This window comes from Colletotrichum gloeosporioides (genome assembly GCF_011800055.1).
Source record: "Colletotrichum gloeosporioides strain Lc1 chromosome Unknown consensus_17, whole genome shotgun sequence".
In the NCBI taxonomy this organism is placed as follows: Eukaryota; Fungi; Ascomycota; class Sordariomycetes; order Glomerellales; family Glomerellaceae; genus Colletotrichum; species Colletotrichum gloeosporioides.
The window spans coordinates 2,174,564-2,201,210 of NW_025544662.1; the positions used below are offsets into that span (position 1 = coordinate 2,174,564).

A 26,647-nucleotide genomic window follows, 5' to 3' on the forward strand; every position below is an offset into this window, starting at 1 on the left:
TATTCATTGATTCCCGCTTTTAACCGTATGGTCTCTAATCTACAATTCCTTGCGCTGGAGGGAGGGAGCCTAATGATGTGCTATAAGTTTACTCATGGATGTATCCCCTTTTAGTAGCTAATCGGCTGAGCCCCCGACGTGAAATAACCCAATGTGTTGATGTGCCAATCAATGCCAGTATTTGATCTAGTCGATCTCGACATCGATATCGAGGTCCAAAGCTCCGATGATGTCGTCGTCCATGAGAGGTTTGTGGATGGTGGGAATGCCCTTCTTCTCCTGGTTCGCGGCCTGCAGCTTGGCCAGATGGGGCAGTAGGGACCCTGACTTCTGCGCTCCAAGTTGAGGCGTGCCGTTGGCCGGGGTACTTGCGTTGCTGCCGTTCGTGCTGGAAGGCTTCTTGACGCCGTCTTTGACATCGTGGATGAATTTGGCCTTGGTACGTAGGCGCCGCGACAGGTCGTTCTTGATGTCTTCGCCTCTCTCCAGCGCGGCCTCGAGCTTGCGCGCCTCGGCCTTCTCTTTGAGCTGCGCCTTGCGGACATTTTCCGCGTTCTGCAGTCGGCGTTGACGGTTGATGTTGGCGAGGCGGTCCTGCTGGGAGGTCGCGCTGGGCTTGGATTGGCTGTCGCTGAGGCTGGTCTTGAATGCGAGAACATTGGTCTTCAAATCGTCGAGTTGTTCTTGAAGATCTTCCGCTTTCCTGGTGTTGCCCTGAGCCCGAGCAATGTCGATGTCCTGCGCGAGACGCTCGCGGATCTTGGGGTCGAACTTCTTGCGGAGAGCGGACTTGCGCTGGATGCGCTCGTCGATTTCTGTGGTTGTGAGGTGGTAGTTGACGAGGTGGTTGATGTCGTCAATCTTGTCGAGGAGTGTCTGCTTCTTCGGCAAGCTGAGGCCATCTGCTTGGATGACCTTTTCGTAGCGGTTGTACTCGCGCTAAGACTGTTAGATTGTGCAATCACTGCCGGGCCACGGCAAACTTACCTCTGTGAACGGCCTGTCAGACAGGAAGATAAAGGGAAATGGTCTCTCCGCCTTGCCGTGCGCAGCCAAGACGTACTGGTCAGTCACAAACGAGCCACCTGGGCCGGTCATGGCGTACGGCTTGCCCACAGTGATGGCTGTAAATGTCAGAAAAAGGGCTCATCCATCAGAAGCGACCAGCATACCTTGGATGCGCGCCATGCGATACTCGTCCGCACCAGTCTTTGGGTCGGGCCCAAGACTAATGCGAACGTAGCAACCGATCATTGCGGACTCAAAGCCAGGATTGAAGCAATACTCCGCAAACCGACTCTTGCCCACACGAATCCGCTCAAAGTCGCGCAAGTCAGGCGGCGGCAACTCGCGCGCCACAATCTCGTCCTCAGGCGACCTCGTCTTGCGACGACGGCGGTTGCGCTCGTCGTAGTCATCCTCGCCGTCGCTCTCGTTGCGGCCACCGTAATCGTCGTCGCGCGGAGACTGGTTGCCCCTCTGGCGATCCTCTTCCCTCCTACGAGCACGATCGCTCTTCTCCGCGCGGGCGCGACGCAGCGTATCTATCGCCGACGTCTTACCATCCGTGCGAGGACGCGATGTCTTACGCGCGCCATCCTCCAGATCAGCGGCGTCCGCGCTGCGCTTTTTCAGCTTCTGCTTCTTCTCCTCGTTCTCCCTCTCGCCGACGAGCTGGCGCAGCATGCGGTTCTGTCGATGGCGCTCGATCTCGGCCTGGCGTTCTGCGAGCAATGACTCCCTCTCAACCTCGCGCATCGCCATCACCTGCTCCTTCTCGGCAGCGCTCCTAAACATTCCGTCGACGGGGTACTTATCCTCTTCGTCGTCATCGTGGGCGCCGGCGCGGCCGCTGTGCTGCTCGGCTTCGGAGTCGGACTCGTCCATTGCGGCCGACCCTATGGAGTTCGGGCTGCCAATCGCGGATGATCTGAGGCGCATTGTTAGTGATGTGATGAAGAGATGATCCGAGATAATGATGATATAACAAAAGAGATTGCGCATGAATGGCGCGCAGATGCCAGGTTTGACAGGCAGTGGAGGGCTGCTTGGAGGTGAGGTGGTTGATAGCAGGTGAAAGTGTGACCAGACCAGATCCTCAAGGGGAAGAAACTTACGCCTCGCCTTCTTCTTCCGAATCCTCCCCTCCTGTGCGCTTCTTCACCTTCTTTGCCACTGATTTCTTTGCTGCTGCCTTAGGGGGAGGTGATGCGGATGGCGCCCTGCTCTCGGCCTCTGACATCACCTCCTCCTCATCTGAGGACTCTCCACCTCCGGCAAGAGCCAAAAGCTCATCGTCAATGTCGGCCATTGTGCGTTATGGAAGGAACTCGATTAGGGGGAACAAAGGCGACTTCGACGGCTTCGAAAGGTTTCTCGAGAGATCGCGACGGAACCCGGTCGTCGACGCGACTAGGTGTCGATACTGTTGTGCTTAGAGATATTGCGATGTAATCGGTGGGAGAGGCGCGAATTCGATTGAAAAGAAAAGCAAGAGACTGTCGGAAACGGGCGATTGGCGATGTTGGTGAGGTGGGAAGAAGAGCTTGAAAGTCTGGCTCCTATTCACTGCCTTCCAGGTCGGGACACTGTCGTCTGCAGCTCGCGTCTGATTGGCCAATATTATGTCATACAGCTGCACAGAACAATGGGCCGTCGGAGCATCGGCCCCTTCCCATCCGATCTGGCGTGACGTCAACCAATCATTGCCCGTAGTGCGCTCAGCATCCGCCGGGCTAAATCATTCGATATCATTGACAGCTTCATTTGCGACTGGACTTCGGCCGAGTGCATGCTCCGAGCTGGGGCTGACATTGTCACTTCACAACCACACAATGGCGTCTGTACGAACGTTCTTGAGGCCCTGTAGCGGCATTGCAAGGCGAACGGCGCATCATGCGCATGCGCCGGCTCTGTGCATTTCGCAGCGACAACTTTCGACAACACCCAGGTCGCAGGCTGAAGCAACCAGCCAAGATCGCCCGCGTCGCAAGCCCTTGACCCAGGAGCAGAAGGACTTTCTGTCCTCAGCTGTGCGTCATTGAGTCTCTCATTCGTCTCCAGAACCATTACTGACACATGCGAAACAGCTCCGGGTAAACCAGGCTGGAGAACTCGCAGCGACGCTCATTTACACCGCCCAAACCCCACCACTCGTAAATCGACACCCTCACCTCCGACCCTTGATGGCGCACATGTACGACCAAGAAGAGGGGCATCTTAAGACCTTCAACTCTCTTATCCACAAGCATCGTATACGTCCGACTGCCCTGTATCCCGTGTGGCAGGTCATGGCCACAGGTCTGGGCTGGGGTACGGCTGTGATGGGTCGCGAGGCAGCCATGGCCTGCACGGAGGCTGTTGAGACTGAAATTGGCGACCACTACAATAACCAGATCCGAACTCTGTTAGAGATGGTCACTGAGTGGGAGGCGGAGGGGTATGAAGTTGGCCCCGAATTTTCGGAGCTCATCAAGACGCTGCGGAGGATCAGAGACGAAGAACTTGAGCACCTCGACCATGCTGTCGAACATGACGCCAAGAAGGCCGAGCCGCATTGGCTGCTGACTGGCGTCATTCGCGCGGGCTGCAGAGGGGCCATTTGGGTCAGCGAAAGAGTATAAAGTCTGTAGTGTAAGAATGTGTATAATACATGTAGAAGAACAAAAGGCCAAAGCCGGCAAAAGCGGTAAAAGAAAGAGAGAAAAAAGTAACCGATTCCAGAACGCCAATTGTCCACCCTCCGACTCCGTTTTTTGCACACGTTTCCCTGGTGTCTCCATCTTGAATGGCGTTTCCGTCGTCTCCTTTTCTATCGTCTGTAACGGACCCTGAGTTTTGCTTCTGTCGTCGGTAAGGCACATTTAGCCAATAGTCCGCAACGTCTAGCCAAAAAGGGGCACCAAAAAAGGCTTCATCCACTAGTTACTACAAAGTGCGTTAGCATCACAGTTCTGGGGTAAGAGTCCACGAAAACTTACTAAATTTGTAGAGGTGCAACGCCGTCAACTTGGAAGCCCCAGTTTCCATTTTGCTCTTCCGTGAGCAGCCAGTCGTAAGGGAACTGTACGACGTGGCCTTGGATGAGATTCAACAACTCTTCTGCTTCCGCTCTCGGAAGCACCTCCTCGGGCGGCTGACCGCGCCGACTGCCTTTAGTAGTGGCTCGTCGGCGGCGTTTGACCGATCCTTGAGCTTGCTGCGCCGGGGTGCTGACATCTCTGGACGGGGGCTTTTCAAGAGGAGAGAACGTTGTCTTCCGTTCTCTGCTCTTCTCACGGGCAGGATCGAGCAGTCCGTCAGGAGCAGGGGAGCCAACTTCGAAAGCCGGGAATGGTACATCACCCGCGGGAAGAACAGGTGACGGGGCTTCTGGTGATCGAAGGGCAGCTTTCTCGTCATTCTTCTCTCTTTCGTCCGACTCCGCGGTACCGCCTCTGTGGTTGTCGCTTCCAGGAATAATGATGGTGGGATGAGGCAGCTTCTCTTCTGTCTTCTCAGCCGCCGCCTTGACGACAGCAGCAGGACCTGGTGCGCCTACTCCAGCACCGCCGCCAGTGACGGGGGACTGGTGCCGAGCCAGATTTGGGTCTTCCTCCGTCTTCGTATTCCCCTCAAGGCTCTCTCTGAAACGTTCTGCGTACTGTGTAGCCTGTTGATAGTCAGGCCAGGTGAGTACTTCCGAATCAGGCATGCACCGGAACACTCGGCGATACAGCTTGGTGTTGTTTTCTGCGACACGGTTCCAACAATCGTCGAAGAATGACGAGTTGATCGGATCACGCATGCAGTCCTTGTCGATATGTGCCTGCCTGATGTCTGCAGCGAGAGGATGAAGAGGTCCATTTGTCGGTTGGCCGTTCTGATCGAGGTGAACTGGAGGACCACCGATATCAGTGTCATCCACAGCGGGTAAGGTAGGAAGTCCAGCGATGCGAGGCAGGCCAAGCTGGTCGGTTGTGCGTCGATTGAGAGCAGGAATCGGCGGCAGCGCATCGTTGCTGACACAATTATCCTCCTCGATATGATGCTCGACCGAGGTCTTGCGCTCGTGCGGCTGCATGGGAGTCTCCAGGGTACCCTTGCCTTCGGAAAAGACGCCATTGACGAGCACTTCACGACCATTGACGATGACAGAGTCGCGGCCTTGGTCAAGACCGAGCTTCTCAGCAGTCTTCCAGTGATCCTTTCCGTAGCCAGCGATATCAAGAGCATGATCCTTATTGTTCATGACTCGAGGGTCAAGTTCCTTGTCCTTAGAGGACGACGCCGATGATACTTCGTCTGCAGCCTCGTCAGGCACGGCAGTGGCATCGTGGTTAAAGCTGGGAGTTTGTCCAGGAAGATTTGGCTTTGCTGGTTTCTCATTCGAATGCCCGCTTGGTCCGGCGACAGGTGGCGTCTCGTCGTCATCCGCATAGATCTCGTCCATTTCGGCCTCGTACTCGGCCTGCCGGTCCATTTCAGCCTGTCTCTCTTCCTCAAGTATCTCATCCACATCCAATCCAAGATGCTCCCGCATGAGACGGAGACGCAGAGTATGGGCAAAACGACCGACGCGGTAAGGCCTGCCAGCCATCGTCGACCAGATCATATCGGTATCACGGACGACTGCAGCGAGCTCGGAGTCACGACTTCCCAGCATAGAGCGCTCGTTGATGTTTGCAGAACCGATGAGAGCCACGCGATCGTCCACGATGATACACTTGGCGTGGATGTACAGCTGTTCTGTCACCAAAGCGTTCCTGGCGCCGATCTTGCCCCACTGTCGCAAGCTGTAGAATTGGATGTAGTCCTCTGGTTCAATGCCCGCAGCGCGAAGGCGTGAGAAGATGGAGCCGTCGCCACGGCAAATACTGCGATACTGGCACTGGAGAATCAGTCGCACACTGGTGCCTTCCTGCTCGTCGACAGTGTTCTGGAAACCAGGCATCAGAGGAATGATGATGCACGCCTTCCAGTCTTCTCCTTTCTCATGAGCTCGGATGATGCGCTCGACCAGTGCATCGCCAATGCGGTTGACGATCTTGGTATTGAATGCCTCGGTACTGGTGATAAAAAACTGGTTCTCAATGTAGACAAAGTGATCAGAGTCCTCAATCATCTTGATGTAAGCATTTTGGATGCTGCATTCCGTGTGCTCGATACCAAGGGACCAGTTGGTTGAGGATCTCAAAATCTGGACCTCACAGGTACCGGTCAATCCAAGAGCATCAAGCTCTGCCATCTTGGAGTCGGGTGGTGGAAGCAGGAAAGGCAGAGGTCTGGTCGTCTTTCGTCCTCTCTTGACGTAGTTCCATCGCTGGACGAAGTGACGGGTCAAGTCTCTGGCAGGCTGCCCAACGACCTGCATGGCAATATCATGCCAGGGCATTCTGGGTACCTTGCTTCTGTCGTACATCTCCTCATACGGTTCATCAAGCTTGAAGAAATCCTGGACTCTAGGGTTCGAGTAATCCTTGCCGGGGAAGAGCTGCACATGCTCCGCATCCTTGGGCTGCTCGCTCTGCTCGAAACCTGTTGGCTTATCGTCAGTGATCGGATGTTGCGGGCAATCCCATCGACCGAAGCACAGATCAATGCCGCCCACAAAGGCTACATCATGGTCGACGATGACAAGCTTCTCGTGATGAGCGAAGAAGAACTGATTCTTCTTGAACTGGTTGGGCGATCGCTGGACGAATATATTGGGGTGGAGGTTCAGAAGGGAGTACTTGGTGTACTCCGAGTCGATTGGAATGGCGGCTTCAACGTTACGGTAGACGATGACGAAGACCTTGACACCTTCGCGTGCCTTTCGCTGAAGCAGACGATCCAAACGCCACTTCTGGCTGATAGCCGCAGGTCGACGCATGTACAACTCAGGACTCAACCACCAGTCATGAATGTAAATAACGTCGCGTGCCATGCTAATAGCCCGCGAAACGTTCCACATGTAGTCTCTTCCGTCCACGAGCCACTGTGCGAAGACGCCGTTGCGGATGGGGGCGAAGCTGTCGAAGCGGTTGATGTCATGCCACTTAGTTTGCTTGAGCATCTCTGCTATAGAGTCTTCGAACTGCTTCATGATATGCTGGTTCCTCGAAAATAGCTTGACTTTCCGCTCGGCGGTGTGTAACGTCAGAGTGTGGTGCTTTTCCGTGTCAGGCTCCTCAATCAGGTCGATCTCCTTCTCTTCGGCCTTGGCCTTCCCCTTGCCCAGCTGCTTCAGACCGTTCTTCTTAGAAACAATGCGAAACTTGGAATCCACGAGGTATACGTCGTAGACGTTCATCTTCTCAGGTGATTCAACGCAGACAATGTAACTGGACCGCACGAGGAACCACTTTCTGCTGTGACGGGCAATAACCTTCTTTGGCGTCAGTACTCGGCGGAAGTCCATTCCTTTGGATGATTGAATGTGGAGGTAGCATTCTTTGCCGTGGTAGCTGCCTTCAGCCGCCAGGCGCACACCCAGCGCAGACAGCTCCAAGAACTTGCAAAGACGGTTGCTGTCGGCGCGGAACATGAGCCATCGGATCATGTCCTGCAGGTACTTCTCGAGGACTCGTCTTTGTCTCTCAAAGTAGCGCTTCCGCGCCTGGGCCAATTCGATTTGGTTCTCTGCTCCTGAATCGCCCGGGTCAGTCAAGCCGGTAGACTTCCTGCGCATACCCAGCATGCCGAGACGGGACTTTTTCCTATTGCCTGGCCCTGCGCGGCCCTCCCACTCGCTGGCAGTCCCCTCTCCTGCAGTTGCTTCCGCAGCAGTGCCTTCAGCTCCAGTCTCATCGCCTCTGAGGCTGGCAGCTCTAATGCTAGCCCCATCGTCGTCGTCGCTGTCGTCCTTGTTGCGGGCCGCACGAAGGTACGGGAAGGCGCCCCATGGAAACTTGGGCATCTTAGGTCGGGCACCCACGTCGGCGCGCCCATGCAAGTACTTATCGTTGCTCATCGCCAGTTTGTAACGGACATGCAGGTTATAGACGTCTTTGAGCGTTCTGATGATGGTCCATTTCATGCGCGACGGGCCGCTGCCGTATTCCAAGTCCATGGTGAACACCCAGTGGCGCTCGCTATCGTCGTCCTCTGATTCTGGCTGGCTGTCTGTAATACGTAGGCGCACTTGCTCTAGGAGAACCGGTATTCTCTTATTGCCGTGTTCGTCTCTCTGAATCATACTGGCAAGCATGAGAACGGCGGGGGCTCCGGCTCGCAGCTCGGCCATGAGTTCTGCTGATTTGGCGAAATCGAAACGGTCCTCCTTCTTCTGCCTAAGAAGTTTCAAAGTGTTCTTGACGTACTTCCATGTCGACGCTCTCTCGCCACCAAAGAAGGGTCTCTTGGGCGTCGTTATCGCGTCTCCGTCCGACACACCTCCGCCGCCGAGAACTGTGATCCGGCGCATGTGACCTCTTCTGCCAGGGCCGAGGGGGCTTTCGGTGCCATCCGCTCTACGGGACCGCATCCACGATGGGCCAGCAAGCTGGTCGCGTCCTTCACCCTCTGACATGCCGTGCTGCTGCTGCTGCTGTTGTTCGGTGTTGTCAGGCATGGAAAGCCGTCGGCGAAGCGCACCCATGCGTCCATACCCAACAGGGGAGTCTGGACCAGGCAGGTGCGACTGCCTCAAGTTAGGAGTGCTGGGCACCGACATATGGGGCTTGTCTTTCTTCGATCTGCGCATTCTCCTCTTCTTCTTGGGTTTGATAGTGTCGGTGGCATTGCCCTCGTCGGCTGTCTCAACATCAGCGTCGGCATCGCTTCCGCCGACAACATCATCCTCGTCCAAGGTCCCTGGTATTCTCGGGCGACCAGATGTGGGCGAGTTGCTCCGGGAAGGCGTGCCCGAGTCGTTCAAATTGCCTGAGCTACTCGTCTTGAGAGTCTGCAGGCTTCCAGAACCAGTCAACTGCTTCAGCTTGGTCATGAATGCAGACCCAATGGACTTGCCGCCATCTTCCCACGAAGGGTTCCGCGAGTGACTGGCCGGGGGCTCCAAAACCTGATCCGTCCTAGCAAACTGCACGCTTCGTCGGTCGGTCGGGGACGCAGGCTCGGGAGAGTAAGTGCTGTGTTCTGGCATCATGGGCAGTCCTCCCGGGGTTTGTCTGGCACCGATGCTGTCGGCGGAATTCAGGTTCGGCAGTGTCGGGCGCTTGGCGGGCTGTTGAACAGGAGATTGGCTATCGTGAGGCACGCCTCCATTGATGTAGTCTCTTGCCTCGGTCGTCGGATCAATCGCGTAGATGGTCGATCTGGGGGAGGGAAGGTCCTTCGGCGGAGGAGCAGGCGGGCCGTCTTTCGGTGGAGGAGGGGGAGGAGCGAGGGAGTCGGGCGCGCCTGCAGTTCCCGTCGCGGCAGGAGAGGCCGCACGAGGGCTGCGTGTCATTGGTGAGATGGACTCATCTCTGGCCGTCGTGGCCATTGTGTCTCGAGTGGAAATTCTGGAATTCCACAGGGCGAAGAGGGGGTTCGAGGGTGGTACAGACAATGGGAAGGACTGGAGCTAAGACCGAGACACCATCTGTAACGGTAACGGCAACGGCGCTCGTCGTCGATCACCAACGTCTGGAAAAATAAGAACTGATCGCTGCAAGAATGACGGGTTTGGGGGGAAAAGAGCGGCCTGTCAAACTGAGCTGCGAAAATCGTGGAGGTAGGTGAGGTGAGGTTGCTCCTCCTGCAGGTCGAGGTGCAGGGTTGCGGACGATCGGTATTGCAGTTGCGGTGTCTTGAGCCAGGCAAGGACCTTGGGGGCACGTTTGGGAGCACCAAAGACGCGGACAGGGAGAGCAACGGGGTGCAGAGTGGGCAGGTTCAAGGGAGGATGCCACGGTGCCAGTCCCAGCAGCCCGACCCTTGTGACGGACTGCAAATCCCCAGCCAAGTAGCACCGTTAGTGGAGGGAGAGGCTTAATTGCTATTTGGCTCCGAGCCAATGGGCGCTGCCGGGCTACGAAATAGGGGCGCAGGGGGGACCCAGCGGCTCCCTCCGGGGCGCACCAGTCCGATGTCACGCCCAATCTTCAGTGGCTCCCGCGCTGTTTGGGCCCAGTTGGGCCACACGCAGCTGATCGAATTGGCATTTGACACCAGCCCTTCGTCTTCGGCAAGTGAGCAGCGAATGACCTCTGATTTTGAAGGATGGGGGAAGATTTGGGAGGGCAGAATTCTAGTTTTTGGTGTGCATATACAAGCTGCAGTTCCGGCTCTAGCTCCTCCAGATCAACAAGGGCCTTATTCTGCCCAACTCCCGGCGGAACAGACTTCTGAGGGCTGTGCGGGCTTGAAATGACGGCAAGAACAGATGGTGCACATCCCGCAATCTATTATGGATCAATATCTCTATTATCTATCTCGTTCCGCGAAATGGGGGCCAGGGGACTCACTGACACCCGCGTACCTTACGGAAAGACTGGAGTCCATACGATGGATGCAATAGGGGTTCGATTAGATCTGAGACGTAGGACCGCGTCAACATGCCTACGTTTTAGCTTGCTCAATTAGCTTCGTTGTGGCAGCAAGCCGGCATGGAATGCAGATTAGTGACAGCTGCGACAGAGGCCTCATCAAAGACCCAATCAATCCATTGTGTGTTTGAAGCGGGCTTCAAATAAAGAGAGGCCTCAGAGGGGGATCGAGTCGTTGTGCCAATCTCGACAAGGCGCGGCCAATTAACAAAGACCCAAGATCGTCCCTGACTAGTCTGCGTGGGCTGTTTCACCGTGAATGAAAGAAATGGGGATTCAATCATTCGAGTCTCCGTGGCTTGTAAACCGAGGCGTCTTGGGATTTTGCGGCGTTAGAGGGGGGTACCCTGGCCATAGTTGCTGAGAGCAGAGGCACATGCGCCCAATGGGACCGCGCCTCGCGTCTCGCTTATCGATAAGGATCCGGGTCGCGTCAAACATCACGAACTCCCGGTGACCGACTGTTTTTGAAGCCCAACGCCGCCGAAGCCCCGCCACCATATCGCAAGATGCCGAGGTTTGTCGCACACTTCCCCCGTTCATTTGATGCATCGCCGTCTAACGTATTGTCTACAGGGAAATTATTACCGTCCAGGCCGGACAATGCGGCAACAGCAGTACGTTACCCCGCCATCTATTGCTCTCCCGCATCGACCCAGCTGCGAACGGGCAGCCAGCGCCGACATTGAGACTGACACGATACAGTTGGAAGCCAGTTTTGGCAGCAGCTTTGCCAGGAGCACGGAATAAACCAAGATGGAAACCTGGAGGACTTTGCGACCGAAGGAGGCGACCGAAAAGACGTGTTCTACTATCAGAGTGACGACACAAGATACATCCCGCGAGCCATTCTAGTCGATCTCGAACCAAGAGTAGGTGCCTTCACGGCGACGAAGGAAGGGCTGTTACTAAAACCTTGCAGGTAATCAATGGCATTCAAACTGGCCCATACAAGAACATCTACAACCCTGAGAACTTCTTTGTTGGGAAGAATGGCGTCGGCGCCGCGAATAACTGGGGTGACGGATACCAGACGGGTGAGGTTGTCTGCGAAGACATTATGGAGATGATCGACCGCGAGGCCGACGGCAGTGACTCTCTGGAGGTATTCATCATTTAGGAACGTCCTGGGCTTTGCTGACGTTCAACAGGGCTTCATGCTGTTGCACTCAATAGCTGGCGGTACCGGATCCGGTCTAGGATCCTTTCTCCTCGAGCGACTCAACGATCGATTCCCCAAGAAGATTATCCAAACATACTCCGTCTTCCCAGACACGACAAACGCAGGAGATGTTGTTGTTCACCCTTACAACAGCGTACTCGCCATGAGGAGGCTGGTACAAAATGCCGACTCCGTCGTCGTGTTGGATAACGGAGCCCTGTCACGCATTGCAGCCGACCGACTTCACGTTCAAGAACCCTCTTTTGCCCAAACCAACCAGCTTGTGAGTTCTACATTTGACAATGTTACTATCGCTTTGGCTAACGTGTGTCTTTAGGTATCGACTGTCATGTCCGCAAGTACAACCACATTGAGATACCCCGGATATATGCACAACGACCTAGTCAGCATTCTGGCTTCGTTGATTCCTACCCCACGATGCCATTTCTTGATGACAGCATACACGCCATTCACCGGCGACCAGGTCGAACAGGCCAAGACGGTGCGAAAGACAACGGTGCTGGACGTCATGCGCAGACTGCTGCAGCCCAAGAATCGTATGGTCTCGACGCAGCCCGGGAAGAAGAGCTGTTACATCTCCATTTTAAACGTCATCCAGGGCGAGGTGGACCCCACAGACGTTCACAAGAGTCTGCTTAGAATCCGGGAACGACGACTGGCAACTTTCATTCCCTGGGGCCCAGCCAGCATTCAGGTGGCCCTGACGAAGCGGAGCCCCTACATCCCGATGGCCCACCGCGTCAGCGGTCTGATGCTGGCCAACCACACCAGCATTGCAACTGTGAGTATCTTGCTGATTTTGAACCTCAATTCCGCTTGCTGACAGATGCGCAGCTCTTCAAGAGAATCGTCAGACAGTACGACGGCATGCGGAAGCGCAATGCATTTATGGAAGGGTACAAGAAGACGGCGCCATTTGCAGAGAACTTGGACGAGTTTGACGAGGCCCGCGAGGTGGTGCAGGACCTTATTCAAGAGTACGAGGCCGCAGAAGATGCCGACTACCTGAACCCCGATACTGGAGACAAGGCGACTTCAGCTGAAACCGACAAGAGGATGGGTTAAGTCAGGCACGATTGCGAGAGGGGAGGTGGGGTTTAGAGCTGATGAGGGGGAAAGGAAGCAAGGCTGGGATAGCATCATACGTGGGTGCATCACAACGTCGATTTGTTGGTTCAGGCGGCCTTCTGGCACTATCGGGAAGGGATCGGACATGACCTGGCTGGCTTTTTTTGCCGGGAATTAAGGCGTTCAGGGCTGAACAAGATTACGAAACCAACCCCCCAATAAACTTGCATCTGGATGAGGCAACAGCTGTCAAGGCACATGCGCGTAGACCCCTTTGGAAGCCCAAGGAGCTTTTCCTCCTGGAGGCTCTGGAGCAATTTTGTCATTGATCGACCATCTGTTGTTTGAGTTCCCCACCTACCCGCCAAATCGTCGATGATACTGGAGCGTGTGGTTCGCAGCTCCACTGATGGTGTGCAAAGAGCCGCAATTGCCTCTGCTTGACGTCATTGACGTCAGCGTCAATTGAGCATAGTCCCTGAGGACCAGACCCGGAGGACTCTGGGTATCTTAACATAAAAGACGTTCAATCGAAGCCAGATGAATGTATTCTTTTCCCCCTCATCACATCCAAAAGCAAACCAAAGCCATTGAAGAAAACCACGCTACGGAATATTTCTCCAAATCTTTTAAAGTTCTTCCACGCAGTAAGTCGCATCGTTCCCCTCCTGGGGCTAGCTGTCTGGAGCTTCGACCAATAACGAACGAGCGCTAACTCACCACCCCTTCCCTAGCTCCAAACCACTACCACTTCACATCACCCGCCAAAATGACCCAGTCCAAGGCCGACAAGATCAACGAGGTCCAGCAGAACCTCCCTCTCCCCGAGCAGCCCCCCGTTGCCTCCGACTGGCAGTCCGCAGACGCCCGCAACGTCAACGTCGGCAGCGGCGGCGATGCCGAGCGCAAGATCGGTACCGAGACGGCTGCCACCTCCGGTCTGAGAGAGCCCGCGTCCAAGGCGGCTGAGGACCTGAGCAGTGTTGGACGCCAGGGTGTTGAGGGATTGAGCGGCGCTCCCAAGGACGCCGCCGCGAGGTAAATTATGGGATGGGAAACTGGGAACTGTATTATAAGAAGAATGGGATATGAGTAATGATACGCCCCAAGGGGCCTTTCAAACTTTGCATCATGTTGTTTGAAGTCGGGGGCGAAGCAAGTCTGTAAAGCTGATGATATTGCTGTGGTGACCATGACGAATTTCTGCCTGGACTGAGGGGGAGGGCCATCAGGCGTGGATGCAAGATATGGGATGAAATCCTCGAAGTGATGGAAGCGGAGATTCAGTTTTGCGTGTTTTGATGATCCATTTCAATTCTTTTCCGCGACGAGTTACTTCTCTGGCGCCACAGGAACCAAAGTAGTCTGCTTCTACCGTGGGATCTCTTATGCTTTACCAATTCCATCAGCATCGTCTCAAGGCAGTACTTCCACTTCTGTACTTTTGTCCTCTACCTAAGCACAACCTCGGATCAGTTTGAGCCCAAGAGAAATGCAACCGCTAGGCCATATCCTTTCGTTCGCTCTGCAGATTCAACCCAGCTAGGCGTACTCGTAGACAATTTGTTTTTGTCAATTCACAATCCTATTCTTCTACAATACGATCCTTTCCTGCCGCCGTGAGCGGGCTCTGCAGTGATATTGCTCCACAAACGAAATAACACGTCCGATTCGTTGTCGTCAATTGAAGTGTCTCACTTCGAGGAAGGTGAGTTGCAAACGAAGTCGCAACCCGGTGAATTTGACGAGTTCCTTACTTGGCACCAGTCATCGATCGAATTCAGACCTCATTCTAGCTAGCTCTCAAAGTAGAATTATCGGTGCCTTATTGAGGCCCTTGCCATCGAACATGATTGCAGTAGAGGACGACCTCACAGAGGCAACATGACACTATGAGACAGCGTGGGATATCATATATTGCCCATCTAAGTGCCTTCATTGAGAGGACAAAGCCGAATCTCTGCAGCTTCCCTGCTGCATGAAGTACATCTTTCAATCCAGAAGTCGTTCTTGGATAAGTTCTGCTTCTTCCCATCTGCATGCAACAATCTTTGATATCCAACTTGGCCTGTTTGTTACAGTCCCCACCGACAGGTCGACAAATTTCATTCACAGGCAGGGGCAAGACACCTTCCTCAGTCTCTCAGAGTGAGGGCTGCTCCTTCTCTTGCACTGGTTACTGCGTCGACAGGGTTTTCATTTCTAGGTGAGCAGGAACGACTCTGCTCTCTCGAGCAACTTATCGTGGGTGGACCTGCCTGCCTGACTTCCATCCTGGACGATTCCCCCGTCTTGACCTTTCTCCTTCCTGCCCTATCTCTGGCCAGACCCTATCTCTTTTTGGATCTGGTCTGGGCACACTGCTGCCCTTTGCATCTTCCATTTCCTCCCCCAAAGTCCGTCCCTCACCTTCTCTTTTTCCCACACTCATCCTCCACCACAACACAACATCACAACACCACATTTCTTTCCAAATCGACATTTCCTTCCCAAAGCACCTTCTCGTCTACACCTTACTCTCTACCTTCAAGATCTTCTTGAACGGATAGCTGAGAACGGCCTGCGCTATCTCGTCTCTACACCATCCAAACACCGCGCAACGCGCTACCTACGTCTACAAAATCAAATCGAGGGACCTCGGATCACAACCGGGCCTTCCAGTACCAGGTAAGAGCGCCTCTCATCGCGTCGTTTGCTTTTTGGTTTCCGTCTCGTCGAGATGTCTCCTTCCTGTTGCATATTTTTCTACCCCATCCCGTCCACCACTCGCTGAATTTCGTCCTGACATGCGACCAGAACCGCGCTGCAACATAGCAAGCAAACTCACGAACGCAAGTTCCCAGCTCTACAAGCCTCTTATCAAATATGGGCAGCTGGGGAAACAAAGAAGAGCGGCGTACTGATCGCATGCCGAAGCTGCATATGCAACCTACCGCGACTCAGTCTCCCATGACTCCTCCCGTCGCGCCCGACCCGATCAGAGATGCCATGATGGCAAGTTCCTTCCTTCCTCCTCCTGAACCCCGCTTACATTCAACAGAACGACCTAGGCATTGGCCGTGTCGAAGAACTCCCTCTTGACAATACTAAGCGCGAGTACCATGATCGGCTGCGCCCTCGTCGTCCTGTCGTCCCCACGCAAACTTCTGAGTCCCTCCAGGGATACTTGAGTAGGTTATTGTCCATGTTCGTTGATGTAACATGTGTCTGACTTCAAAACCAGAGTTGGCCAAGACCGGCCTTGATGATGACGAGGCCAAGGGTGTTCAAAACCTCAGCGACTTGGGCGGTCCAAGTGCCTACCGGGCCTCTGGAGGTCCTTCGCAGGACTATGTTCCCAAGCCCCGCCCCGCGTAAGTCGCTGCCCGGCTTCTCTCGGCGGCAACCTAGCTGACACAGAATAGCAATGATGCCTATGCTGGCATGAAGACCAGCCCGAATGGCATCCTTCTTCCACCCGGCGCTGAGGTCAGGATCTTTACTAAGGCTAGTGGTAACAGTGCTGGTACCAATGTTCTGGTCCAGGCTGTTGGAGGCACCGAGCAGACCTATGTTACTCAAGCGACCAGTTCTCAGACAACTGGCGCCACCCAGGTGACGTCTGCGATGTCTTCTCAGGGCGCTTCTGTCACCTTCAAGGGTAGTCAGCATAAACCCGGCCAAGGAAGCATGTCTGCTTTGCCTCCTCACCTGAGGAAGAAGCCCGCTGAGGGTGATTTTTCTTCTCCCTTGTCTGCCCAGACCACTCAGTCTACTCAGGCCGACAAGCAACCTGCCCAGCCTACTCAATCTACTCAGACCGTCAGTCCTGCACTGTCTACCCAGCCTGCTCAGGTTGCCAAGACACAGACTCCAGTTGCTGCCGTTGCTCCTCCTATTACCAAGGCCTCTTTGCCCAGCGAGGGACGTATGGAACATGATTGTGCACCAGCTAACGACTCCACCTTGCCTTCTGACAGACAACTGTTCTCGTCTACTTGCAAGGGAAAGATTGGAGGTCCTGGTGGATCATGGGAAGATGTCATCGTCAAACTCAAGGTCGTCTTCACCGAGAATCGCCCCGAGGGCCACGCCATGTTCGTCATGGAGTACAAGGACATTCTCACCAAGAGCCACGGTCTGGAAACTTACCGCTGCGTTTATGCAAAGGGTATCTTGGTGATCTGCAGCTTTATCGACTCCTCAAACGACAAACCCCGGGAAGAGCGATACAGCTTCAGGTTCCCAGACGAGAGCACTGGAGTGGAGTTTAACCTTCAATGCGACAACATCAAGCGTGTGATGGAGTACATCCTGAAGCACGCCATCCCTGCAAAGAGCGAGGCGGTCGAACCCTCGGCAAAGCAAGAGGCAGAGGCAGAGTCGCTTCCCGAGACGCCTTCGGAGAAGACGGCAGTCGGCACTCCCACCCCCGAGCCTGTTTTGAAGATGGTTGCTGCGCCCAAGACCGACGTCGATAAAAATGCCTCGAAGACCACAGACCTTGAGGATGCCTTCGACAAGCTCGCACTTGATAAGGTCAAGGGCTCCTCAATGTACACGGCGGAGCGTACGGCGGAACGTAGGCAGTACAGTGCCGAACAGCTTCTCGAGAGACGTTCGTCGGCTGAGATGCCTCCCGGCATCAAGGATGTCAAGATTCCTCTACAGAAAGACCGAGGTGGTCGATTGCCCCCTCATCTCCATTCCAACCGTCGCCAGGAGTCAAACGCCGATCAGCAGGCCAAGGCCAAGCTTCACCAGGAGTGGCTGTCCGGCAACAAGACTACGGCTGATCTTCATCAAGAGAGCGTCGCGAGCCCGGAGTTGCCCGCCACTGCTTCTACCATGGCTCCTGTTGGAAAAAGCGATGCTTTGGTCGAGGTTGAGATCAACGATCAGGTGGTCCAGCCGCCTATCAAGGACGCTCCCATCTTCCAGGAGTCCGAGTCTATGAAAGAGTCTTCTATCCAGAAGCCCGAGTCTACTGATGCACGCGTCGCTGACGAGTCGCTGATCTCATTCAAGACCAGCAAGTCCGAGGTCGACTCTGCTGTCTCCATGCAGCCTACCTCCACTGCCCCCACCGTCGAAGATGAAACGCTCAACACCAGTCTTTCTCAAGAGGTCGGCACTCCAGTGCCCGTGGCTGAGTCGACTGCCAAGCAGACTGACGCAGCTAACGCTACTGATAACTCAGAGCAGCCAATTCCTGTCATGCCGCCTGCGCAGGCCAACCCCCACCCGGGCTACATTCACGGCGTCCAAGGCATGCCTCCCCAGATGCCGACTCCCATCATGGGATCTCCTCACATGGCCGGTCCCGCTATCTACCATCCGTATGGAGCTCAGCAGATCATTGAGTCTGCGATGCAGCAGCACTTGCCCGCTAATGGAGTCTTGCACGCCATCTCCGTGACCTACCACGTCAGCCAGGGACCTTCCTCCGCTCAACAGAACGGCGGCCATCAGTCTGCGCCCACCATGTATAACATGACTCATCAGCTGAACACTGGCACAGGCTTTTCGCCTAGAGCGCAGGTCTTCCAGCCTGTTGTCCAGGGCCAGACTGTCAACAGTAATGGACCCAAGATGCGTCGTGGCCTCGAGAGCTCGAGATTTGCCACTGGATTCTCTGGTGCCAAGTACGCGGGCTCGTTCACCGGAATCGCGGCTGATGAGTAGTCCCGGATTGAGCGGGATGCGTGGATATGGGGGCTTGCATAACTCTGTCTTGGGCCGTGCTAATGTGATTTGGAGTACGGGATCAGGTCACAACATGAATGGAACGTCTAAAGGTTTTCGAGATACAGTGGGTGGAAAGCAGGACAGAATTGGGCCATCATGCCTGGCTTCTAGAGATCAACGCCAGCAGTAGATAGACAATAGCTTTCTTCAAGCCTTGCTTCCCTGATGTGATTGTATGGCATGTTCCGGGTCTTATTGGAGGAGACCTGTGTTCCTTCTTTGTAATTGACTTTACAATTCATTTTTCTCCTTGCCGGTAGAGACTGAGCCAGCTTTCGTTTAATCATGCTATTCTGAGTGGCGGAGGTGGCACTGTCGACTCATTCATTCTCGGGCTTCTTTCTGCTTGGCTAGGGCCATCCTTTTGAGATGCGGCCATGCCTCTGCTGGTGTTTCGATAAGTGACGTTACTCTAGAAGTTCCATGATTGCTGCGATACGTCGGAATCGGTTAGATCTCGAGTCAACGCAGAGTTCTTCACTTATTGTACTTCATCTTATGGTCGTCCCCATCATGCTATCTATCAAGCTCAATGCGAGTGTTCACCGCTATCATAATCATTCATTACCGCCCAGACGCTCTTTCAACACGGTGATATCGCCGTCGTTCTATAACCCGCCCGATCTCACAGGAAGCATACCTGACCTACTCGTGAACCCATTCGTCATCCTCGCGACTGACGACGACCTCATCAACTTCCATCCTGAAATCCACAATCTCGCGCCCGTTTACCAGGTCGTTCTCCCGCGCCCTCTTATCCGCCTCCTCCTCGTCCTTCGCGATGCCCGCCTTGACGTGCCTCTTGACCAGCCTCCTGCGCGCGACCTCGAAGTCGACGTCGACGAACCACAGCTCGTCCATGAGGCGCGCGGCGGCGTTCCAGGGGTCCTTGTCGAGGGCGAGGTAGTTCCCCTCGAAGACGACGATGCGGTGGGACGGGAGGATGGCAATGTCGTCGGGCTTGGGGTCCTTGACGGCGTGGTCGAAGCTCGGGGCGAGGATGGGCGCGGATGATTCGGGCGCGAGGGGCACGCGCAGGGAGGTGACGAGGGCGTGGAAGGCGGGGCCGTCGAAGGTGAAGGCGGCGCCGCGGCGGGCGTGGGCGGTGGACGGGTCCGGGAGGGCGGAGAGCTGGGCGCGGGTGAGGTGGTAGCCGTCCATGGGCACGAAGGCGGCGGGCGGGGAGTGGGTGTAGGATGTGTCGAGGGCGGAGGCGCGGGTGTTGAGGCGGGTTGTTATTATCTGAGAGAGGGTTGTTTTGCCTGCGGGGGATGTTAGATGAGGATGGGAAATGGATGGAAGGGAATGTACCTGAGCCTGGGATGCCGGCGATACCTATCACTGTTGGAGGGTCAGCGGTGCATCTTGCGATGGGTTGGGTGGGGAAAGGTTTGGTCTTTGGACCCAGGAGCTTGGGTGACGAGGCGCATCAGAGCTTCACGATGCTCGCGTGATAGCTCCAGCAGAGACAGGGAGTAGACGTACGTAGGCGTTTATCAGCCGGTGTCTTTTCAAACTTGTCCCAGGCCTTGTCCACGAGTCTCTCGACCTGCGCCTCCATTTTTGCAGCAATTTCACCCTATGCACTATGAGAATCGGTCTGGTATCAGACTAAGAGATGTCGTCGAGACAAGCGTTTGCGGGATGTCGTTGAGCCGTTTAGCTTGCGGGCAGCTTCAATGAACGCCCCGCCGGGCAAGGTAAACGCCCCCCCGCTGACCCCGCCATGCGGCTTGATGTCATTTCCTTGGGGGTGGGTGGCTTTCTAAAAGTTCGCTTCGGCAGGACTTGCTGTGGGCGGGTTTATTAGTAAGAATACACGAAAAATTCTGTTGTGGTGGTTAGATGCATATTTCTGACAGCGGACGGCGTTCTGCGGCGGGCGACTCGGACGGACTGGTGGAGGTCCCACTTTGGAGGGACTCTCTCGGCATGCTGTGGGTAACCCAGTCGGCGACGAAGAGTCACCTAGAAAAACGGGAGAAAGCTTTGCGAGGTCTGGACTCTTTTGGGAAGGCGAGATTCAAATCAGTCATCAGCAAGCTTGCGTTGGGCAGCATCAGAGACATCGCAATATCCCCAGCCATTCTCGGGGGTGCACCAGTCGAGACAGGCAATTTGAACATTTGGGGGGGACTGATACGCCATCTCTAAACCATTCGGCGACTGCTCGAAGAGGCTCCAGTCCACTCAAACACCCAAAAACGACATAACAGCACAATGTCCGACGACGACGGGGGTCTGTTCTGCATCGCCATCGACTCCGATGAGGAGGGCACGGCGAAGCCCCGGGACCACCAGTCCGAGGAGGCCTTCCAGGAGCTCCGGGCGACGTACAGAGTCAAGGAGCAGAACGGCGAGGTGAGTCACGACAGCAGAGATACGCTGCATTTTTCATTATTGCGATGCTTCATTTTCACAATTACATTATTCTTACCTTATGGAACGCCTCGGGGAGGATGCCCTTTTTTCCCTTCCCCTCCCCGGCCCTGTCCAGAACGCCGAACCGGAGCAACCGAGCCCCCCAAACCACCCCCTCACCGATGCTCACTTTTTTTCTCCACCGCATCCGAGAGACCGCCTTCCCCCTCTTCCTCCCTGCATCCGACTTGCTTACGCACGCTGAGCGGGAGCAAAACTGATTCAAAATAGGTTTGGAAGACGATTGAGCTGCCATTGACTCCTGGTCCGGCCAGCAAGCCCGTGTTGCAAGAACTTTTGCACGCTGTGGAGGAGTTGTACTTCTTTCGGAGGTACGAGGAGGGCGCGGCGTTTGTGAGGCGGGTCCTGGACGGAAGTGAGGCGGCGTTGGATCGGGATACGAAGGACATGCTTAGCCGGTACGAGGCCAAGTGTCGGGGTCGGATGGGAAACTGAATAAAGATACCCGTGTTACGGAAGTGCACTATTGAGAATGCGATACCCTATCATTCAGTAGTGGCAATTGGGCATGCACGAAATAAGTTTTTCAGGGTGCAAAAGTTTGCTGATGATTTGAGTGTGAGGCAGGATGCGGTGTGTGAAGTAGGTGTGGGAGATGTCTATTTTCTCTAAGGAACACTTTCTAATCTCTAGCCCGAAGACCGAAAAGACAATGCTTTGGCAAAAGAGAAGTCCCCCCGTGGATGCTCTATCGTGTAGGGGTATTTTGTTGCCCGGACTCCGTGAATATAAAAATGATTTGTACAAGGCGAGACACTCTCAAATGAGAGGGCTCTAAGCAACGATCTCGCTCTCCATCCCATCCTCTTCTCGTCTTCAAAAGTCATTAAACCCAACGCCGTCTAAAGCCCATTTTCCGTACCGATTCTTGAAAAAGTGTGAAAAAGATGTGATGCTGCCCGCTTTTGTGGTCGAGAGAAATTGCAAAAGGCCGCTACGCTCGCTGCAAACGCAAGAACCGCGCGAAAAGGTGATGACGGGAAGGAACTGAAGCAACTCAGTCCTGTCTGTCTCATGCCGCCATACCCTCACGCATGCTACCCTGCTGGCGCTCGCACTCGAACGCCCTCCTGCTCATAGCGAGGACGGTCTCGAAGCCCTCCTTGCCCTTGATGGCATTGTCGGAGAACCGGGTGACGAGGGTGTCCTCGATCTTGTTCTTGATCTTCTGCCAGCCGCCGCAGAGGGCGGTGATCTGGGCTTCCTGGGCGAAAAGGGTCTTGTGGGCGCTGATGGGCTTGTAGACGACCGTCTCCTGGACGCTGACGAGGTTGGTCAGAGTCAGGTTCTGGGAAACCATGGTGACGGTCTTGTTGGCCGGGTCGACGTAGGACGTCTCGAAGACCTGGGAATTGCTGCCGTCGCCGAAAATGGGCTTGAGCCAGTCGGGCGGGGACTGCTTGCAGGTGATGAGGCGCTCTGTGCGGAGGATGCCAGTGGCGGGGTCGACGCTGCGGGCGAGGGTATCGACGGCGACGACGTGGGAGGACTTGTCGTTCCAAGGACAGTACTTTCGCCAGTTGGCGGTTGAGACCTCCTCCCAGGAGTACTCGAAGGTTACTGCGTTGGAGAAGACCTTCATCGTGAAGTGTTTGTTGGTGGTGATGCGACGAAGATGGGGAAGCTCGTGTGGATGTTTTTTTGCGGGAAACTTTTTTCTTCGCGGGTCCTCCACTCGGTTCTGGGTATCGTGTGCGGTCGTGAAGTTCGTTAGGGAGAGTGTTACAGCGACGGAAAAGGCTTCGAAAGAGAGTCGAAGCTGAGGCTGTACAGTTGTTTTTTGTTTTTTGTTATTGTTGTCGAGCGAGGCGACAGTGGTGAGTCAAATGCTCGTAGAGGGATTAATGCGCGGTTGATAGGCACCTACGGATGGGTGGAAGGGATTCGTTGATAATAAAGGGACGCAAAAAATAAATGGGCAAGGGCGATTGGGAAACCTTGCAAGGAGCTTTCGGTAGGTCGGAGGGTGGAGCGGGTGTCGTGTGCGGGTTTTTTAGGAAGGGGATCTGACCAACCAGGTGCGTGGCAAAAGAAAAGGTGGAGACGCAGAGGGAAGCGCGACCGGCGAACTGGGCAGGGTTTCACACTTCAGTGTGCGCTGCGCGTTGGTGCAGCGCTGAGAGAAAATTCTCGCTGCCTCTGTCCCCGCCTGCTGCTGCTGGACGTTGGGTGCTGGTTGGTCCATCCTTAACCCCGGCCGGTGCCCCGGGGAAGGAATGGGAATTCGGGGTGGCGCGTGCGAAGTGCGACGTGCTTGAGCTCCATCTGAAAAGTGGGAGGGAGAGCGCTGTTTGGGCCGGCTGAGGTCCATCGACCTCGCCTATCTCTCCTGATTGGGTATGGCGTGCATGAGCGCGATAGAAAAAAATCGGAACGGGCTGGCCGCGGTGTTGCTGCTTACATGTGATTGGCTTTTCGGCGGGGCGTTGCAGAGAGAGGGCTTCTGAAAAGCGAGGAAAGCTTCGATTCTGTGTACAGAGGCCCGAGCGTCTACTGGTACGGTCGCCGACTCCAAGCCCAGCCGCACCCGCGCCCGCTCGACCCCCTCAGAGACAGCATTGCGGTCAAAATAATTGGCGATATTCTTGGCGAATGTTGTTTCCATTTCCGCGGGCTTTACAGACCCCGCACGCCCGAAATCCCATTGCTGGTCGGGGTGTCTTCGTATGCTATGCATTACCTGCTGCAACTGCGACAGCCGACGCAGGCGCTGCCATAACCGAGCCGACTAGTTACGGGAGGGCAGCCGACGTGAGTGTGTCTCGCATTGCGGTGTGGTTCTCTTAGGTTCTCGACGCCGCTGATCGGACCCTTGTGTGTACTTGATGTCTTGGGATTTGCGGTGAGTGGGGGCTAGCTCAGGCCCTTGGGAACGGTCAACGGATACGTATCCGTCTCTAGCCAACCGTGGACGGTGAAGCCAGACCTGGCTGGGCCTGGCGGTGACCGCTGACGGTGCAGGTCACGGGAAAGCCTGGATCGGCCCTTGACATTCCCGTTGGAAGTCGTCGGCTCTGACGTTTTGGTGACACAGCCTCCCAGGTGCCACACTTGCATTCGCCACCTTCAGCCTCAACTGGGTAAAGCCTGGGGAGGAACGGAGATCGTTGCTTCTTGTGTGGCTGAAGCCCGGAAATGGGTGACTCAGGATGCGGCGTCCGTTCATCTTCATCTCCTCCGGACCAGATCGGTTTCCGACCCGGTGGGTCTGACATCATTGCCGTCATTCGGAGGCAAACGGGGATGATACCTGACCGATATGGAGGATTGGGGCACCTCGGCCCTAATCTTGTCGGCGATCCGCACCGTGCCGGCACCGGGTCCCTTCCCGGGATGGGGCCGTGATGGCCCAGCACACAGCCGAGGGTGAATCGCTGCCAAGACGCGCATACCTCGGCCGTCGTCGGTAGACAGTTCTCATGATGGTTGCTACGCCGCCATGGCCGCCTTGATCTTAGGTTCCGAGTGCAGAGCAACGGAGTATCGTCAACCGGCATGTCAGCTGCTTTATTGACCAACCGCTGCTAGGTCTGCTTTTGGGATGAGAGGTATAAACATTCTCTGCTCGGATTGCCAGCAATGAAATCACCATGTCACTTCACTTCATGGCTGGATTGCTTGGATTTTTGATGTATCTGAACGATAGTCTCGATTGAGTGGAAGGAAACCCATGTCAATATCCATCCCTGGCTGGTTTCATCCAGCCTAGTAGTCCTCTCCTCGGCTGATTACTTCCTTCACGTTTGGCCTGAGCAGGATGGTCTGCAAATATGTTAGACTGAGCAATGAGGAAGCCGGAAAGGGGGATACGTACGTGCTCGAATTGAGCAGTGTAGGAGCCCTTCTTGTCACACAAGGGCGGGTAGGCCTCGACGATGCCGCTGGCCACGAGGTTGTTCAACTACACAAGTCAGCTTGGTCCAATATCAACATCCGGAAAACTTACCCCCAGAAGGTACTTGTCTTGTCCGAGACGATCCAGATAACGCCGGCAGAAGGGCAGGGTGCCAAAGTTCTTGTTGATGACGTTGAGCAATCTCTTGGCAGAGTCCAGGCGCAGGGCAGCATGGCCCTCGCCGCGCTTGGCATAGTGAGAGACCTCCATGTCGTCTCTGACGTATCCGTTACCGGTACTGCCGAAGGTCTCGACGGCGAAGACGTCGCCCTCCTCCATCTTGGTCGTGTCGTTGCTCTTGACGATGGGCACGCTCTTGGTGCCGTGGATGCTCCAACGCTCAATCGTGTGGCCGTTGAGGTTGCGGATCGACTTGACGGGGTACGATACACCATCAATTTCACACTCGTAGCTCTCCATGACCTCCTGAATGACACCGCCAACATCACCGACGCGCACGTCGATACCAGCCTCCTTGATACCCGCGTTCGTGGCAGCCTTCACGGCCTCCAGAAGGGGGTCGTACTGCGGCTCGAACGCCATGGTGAAGGCACTGTCGACGATGCGTCCGTTGACGTGCACACCGAAATCAACCTTCATCACGTCGCCCTGCTGCAGCACCACCTTGTTGCCGGCGTTGGGGGTGTAATGCGCAGCGCAGTGGTTCAGACTCAGGCCGCAGGGGAAACCCATACCGCCCTTGATGGCGTCGCCCTCCTCGAGACCCGGGTGGCCCGTCAGCGCGCGTACGCCATCCTCGATGCCTTCGGCGATCTCGGTCAGCGTTTGGCCGGGCTTGATGTTCTTCTGGGCCCACTGACGGACCTGGCGATGGATCTCGGCGGCCTCGCGATAGTCGGTCAAGAAGTCGTTGTTGAGGTTGTCGAGGTGGCGCTTCTCCTCGTTCGTCGTGCGGTAGAGGTTCTCGTCGCGGTACTCCTCCTCCTCGCCCTTGGGGTAGTTCTTTTGCGGGAACAGCGAGGACATAAGCACGCGGGGCGGGTCGGACTGGGCGGTCGGGTTCTTCTTCTTCTTCTTGGGCTTTCTCTTCTTCTTCTTCTTAGCGGCCGCTCCGGCGGCGGGCGCCGCTACCTCGTCACCCTCCTCATCAGAGTCGTCGCTCTCATGGTCGACCCCGTTTCCCTCGGCGGGGTTTGCTGGCTTGCCGTTCGTCGCGGGCTCTCCCACTAGATGTTGAATCTTCCATTAGCAAACAGACGACCAAAGAGAGACGTCGAATTTCCGGCTTCGAGCGTACCGTTCAGCTTCTTCAAAGCTTCGGTGGGAACTTGGGCAGCCATCTTGGCATCACTAGATTTGCGCGTGTGTGATGAAGTTGGTGGTGGGAGCGACAGATTTTTGACCCCACCTAGTAAACGCAAGGGCGGGGTAAGCCCCCGTAAATCGTTAACCGGGGAGTAGCCCCTTATGCAATGTCCAATGACCGTTTCACCTTGCAAAACGCCCTCTATACCTAATAAAAGAGCGCAGGAGTTGTCAGAGACTCGCCTGGGTAGGGTCGCTTGTTTCTGGCCAGCCCACAAAACCGTCGTTGTTTTCTCGTCCGTATGGGTTTGAGAAAAAAAATCAGTAGAAGCCAAGAAAGCCAAGCCTGCGACCGAGCGGCCCCCTTAAGCGCTTAGCCTGGTCAACTCGAAGACTAACGGCAAGGTTCCAGACAATATTACTCGTGCTGCGACTGGAATGCGGAGTTGCACGCGGCACGAGTTGGTTCAAGTCGGCTAAGTTTGCTTCTCTTACATGTCACAACGTCATTTGATCCCCTATTTTTAGGCTCGACTCGCCTCGTCTTGCCTTGCAAGTGTATCGACCAGGAACATGCAACTTTACGTACTTCACTCCTGCATGGAACCATAATTG

General features: G+C 55.3%; 9 protein-coding genes across 9 annotated transcripts; 4 read left to right on the top strand and 5 right to left on the bottom strand.

Moving 5' to 3' along the window:
• Positions 1-186: 186 nt before the first annotated feature.
• GCG54_00011498 (RNA polymerase-associated protein RTF1) lies at positions 187-2,311 on the bottom strand (the record flags this gene model as incomplete). Its single annotated transcript, XM_045411402.1, has 4 exons — positions 187-939; positions 988-1,124; positions 1,173-1,930; positions 2,118-2,311. The coding sequence occupies 4 exons, from the start codon at positions 2,309-2,311 to the stop codon at positions 187-189; spliced, it is 1,842 nt and encodes a 613-aa protein (XP_045268460.1).
• A 523-nt stretch (positions 2,312-2,834) lies between these two features.
• On the top strand, positions 2,835-3,623 carry GCG54_00011499 (5-demethoxyubiquinone hydroxylase; the record flags this gene model as incomplete). The annotated part of the gene is made up of 2 exons (XM_045411403.1): positions 2,835-3,032; positions 3,090-3,623. 2 exons carry the CDS (start codon positions 2,835-2,837, stop codon positions 3,621-3,623), a joined length of 732 nt encoding a protein of 243 aa, XP_045268461.1.
• Positions 3,624-3,979: 356 nt separating this feature from the next.
• GCG54_00011500 (Phospholipase D1) lies at positions 3,980-9,406 on the bottom strand (the record flags this gene model as incomplete). Its single annotated transcript, XM_045411404.1, has 1 exon — positions 3,980-9,406. One exon carries the CDS (start codon positions 9,404-9,406, stop codon positions 3,980-3,982), a length of 5,427 nt encoding a protein of 1,808 aa, XP_045268462.1.
• A 1,554-nt stretch (positions 9,407-10,960) lies between these two features.
• On the top strand, positions 10,961-13,744 carry GCG54_00011501 (Tubulin gamma chain; the record flags this gene model as incomplete). The annotated part of the gene is made up of 8 exons (XM_045411405.1): positions 10,961-10,968; positions 11,028-11,068; positions 11,157-11,323; positions 11,374-11,556; positions 11,603-11,896; positions 11,951-12,415; positions 12,469-12,694; positions 13,437-13,744. The coding sequence occupies 8 exons, from the start codon at positions 10,961-10,963 to the stop codon at positions 13,742-13,744; spliced, it is 1,692 nt and encodes a 563-aa protein (XP_045268463.1).
• Positions 13,745-15,624: 1,880 nt separating this feature from the next.
• Positions 15,625-18,366, top strand: GCG54_00011502 (uncharacterized protein; the record flags this gene model as incomplete). Its single annotated transcript, XM_045411406.1, has 4 exons — positions 15,625-15,700; positions 15,753-15,872; positions 15,926-16,055; positions 16,107-18,366. 4 exons carry the CDS (start codon positions 15,625-15,627, stop codon positions 18,364-18,366), a joined length of 2,586 nt encoding a protein of 861 aa, XP_045268464.1.
• Positions 18,367-19,074: 708 nt separating this feature from the next.
• GCG54_00011503 (putative uridine kinase) lies at positions 19,075-19,990 on the bottom strand (the record flags this gene model as incomplete). The annotated part of the gene is made up of 3 exons (XM_045411407.1): positions 19,075-19,691; positions 19,741-19,770; positions 19,915-19,990. 3 exons carry the CDS (start codon positions 19,988-19,990, stop codon positions 19,075-19,077), a joined length of 723 nt encoding a protein of 240 aa, XP_045268465.1.
• A 659-nt stretch (positions 19,991-20,649) lies between these two features.
• Positions 20,650-21,306, top strand: GCG54_00011504 (uncharacterized protein; the record flags this gene model as incomplete). The annotated part of the gene is made up of 2 exons (XM_045411408.1): positions 20,650-20,790; positions 21,082-21,306. 2 exons carry the CDS (start codon positions 20,650-20,652, stop codon positions 21,304-21,306), a joined length of 366 nt encoding a protein of 121 aa, XP_045268466.1.
• Positions 21,307-21,883: 577 nt separating this feature from the next.
• Positions 21,884-22,453, bottom strand: GCG54_00011505 (Protein UPS2; the record flags this gene model as incomplete). Its single annotated transcript, XM_045411409.1, has 1 exon — positions 21,884-22,453. The coding sequence occupies one exon, from the start codon at positions 22,451-22,453 to the stop codon at positions 21,884-21,886; it is 570 nt and encodes a 189-aa protein (XP_045268467.1).
• Positions 22,454-24,576: 2,123 nt separating this feature from the next.
• On the bottom strand, positions 24,577-26,067 carry GCG54_00011506 (Methionine aminopeptidase 2-2; the record flags this gene model as incomplete). Its single annotated transcript, XM_045411410.1, has 4 exons — positions 24,577-24,633; positions 24,686-24,772; positions 24,818-25,953; positions 26,025-26,067. 4 exons carry the CDS (start codon positions 26,065-26,067, stop codon positions 24,577-24,579), a joined length of 1,323 nt encoding a protein of 440 aa, XP_045268468.1.
• Between the last annotated feature and the right edge of the window lie 580 nt (positions 26,068-26,647).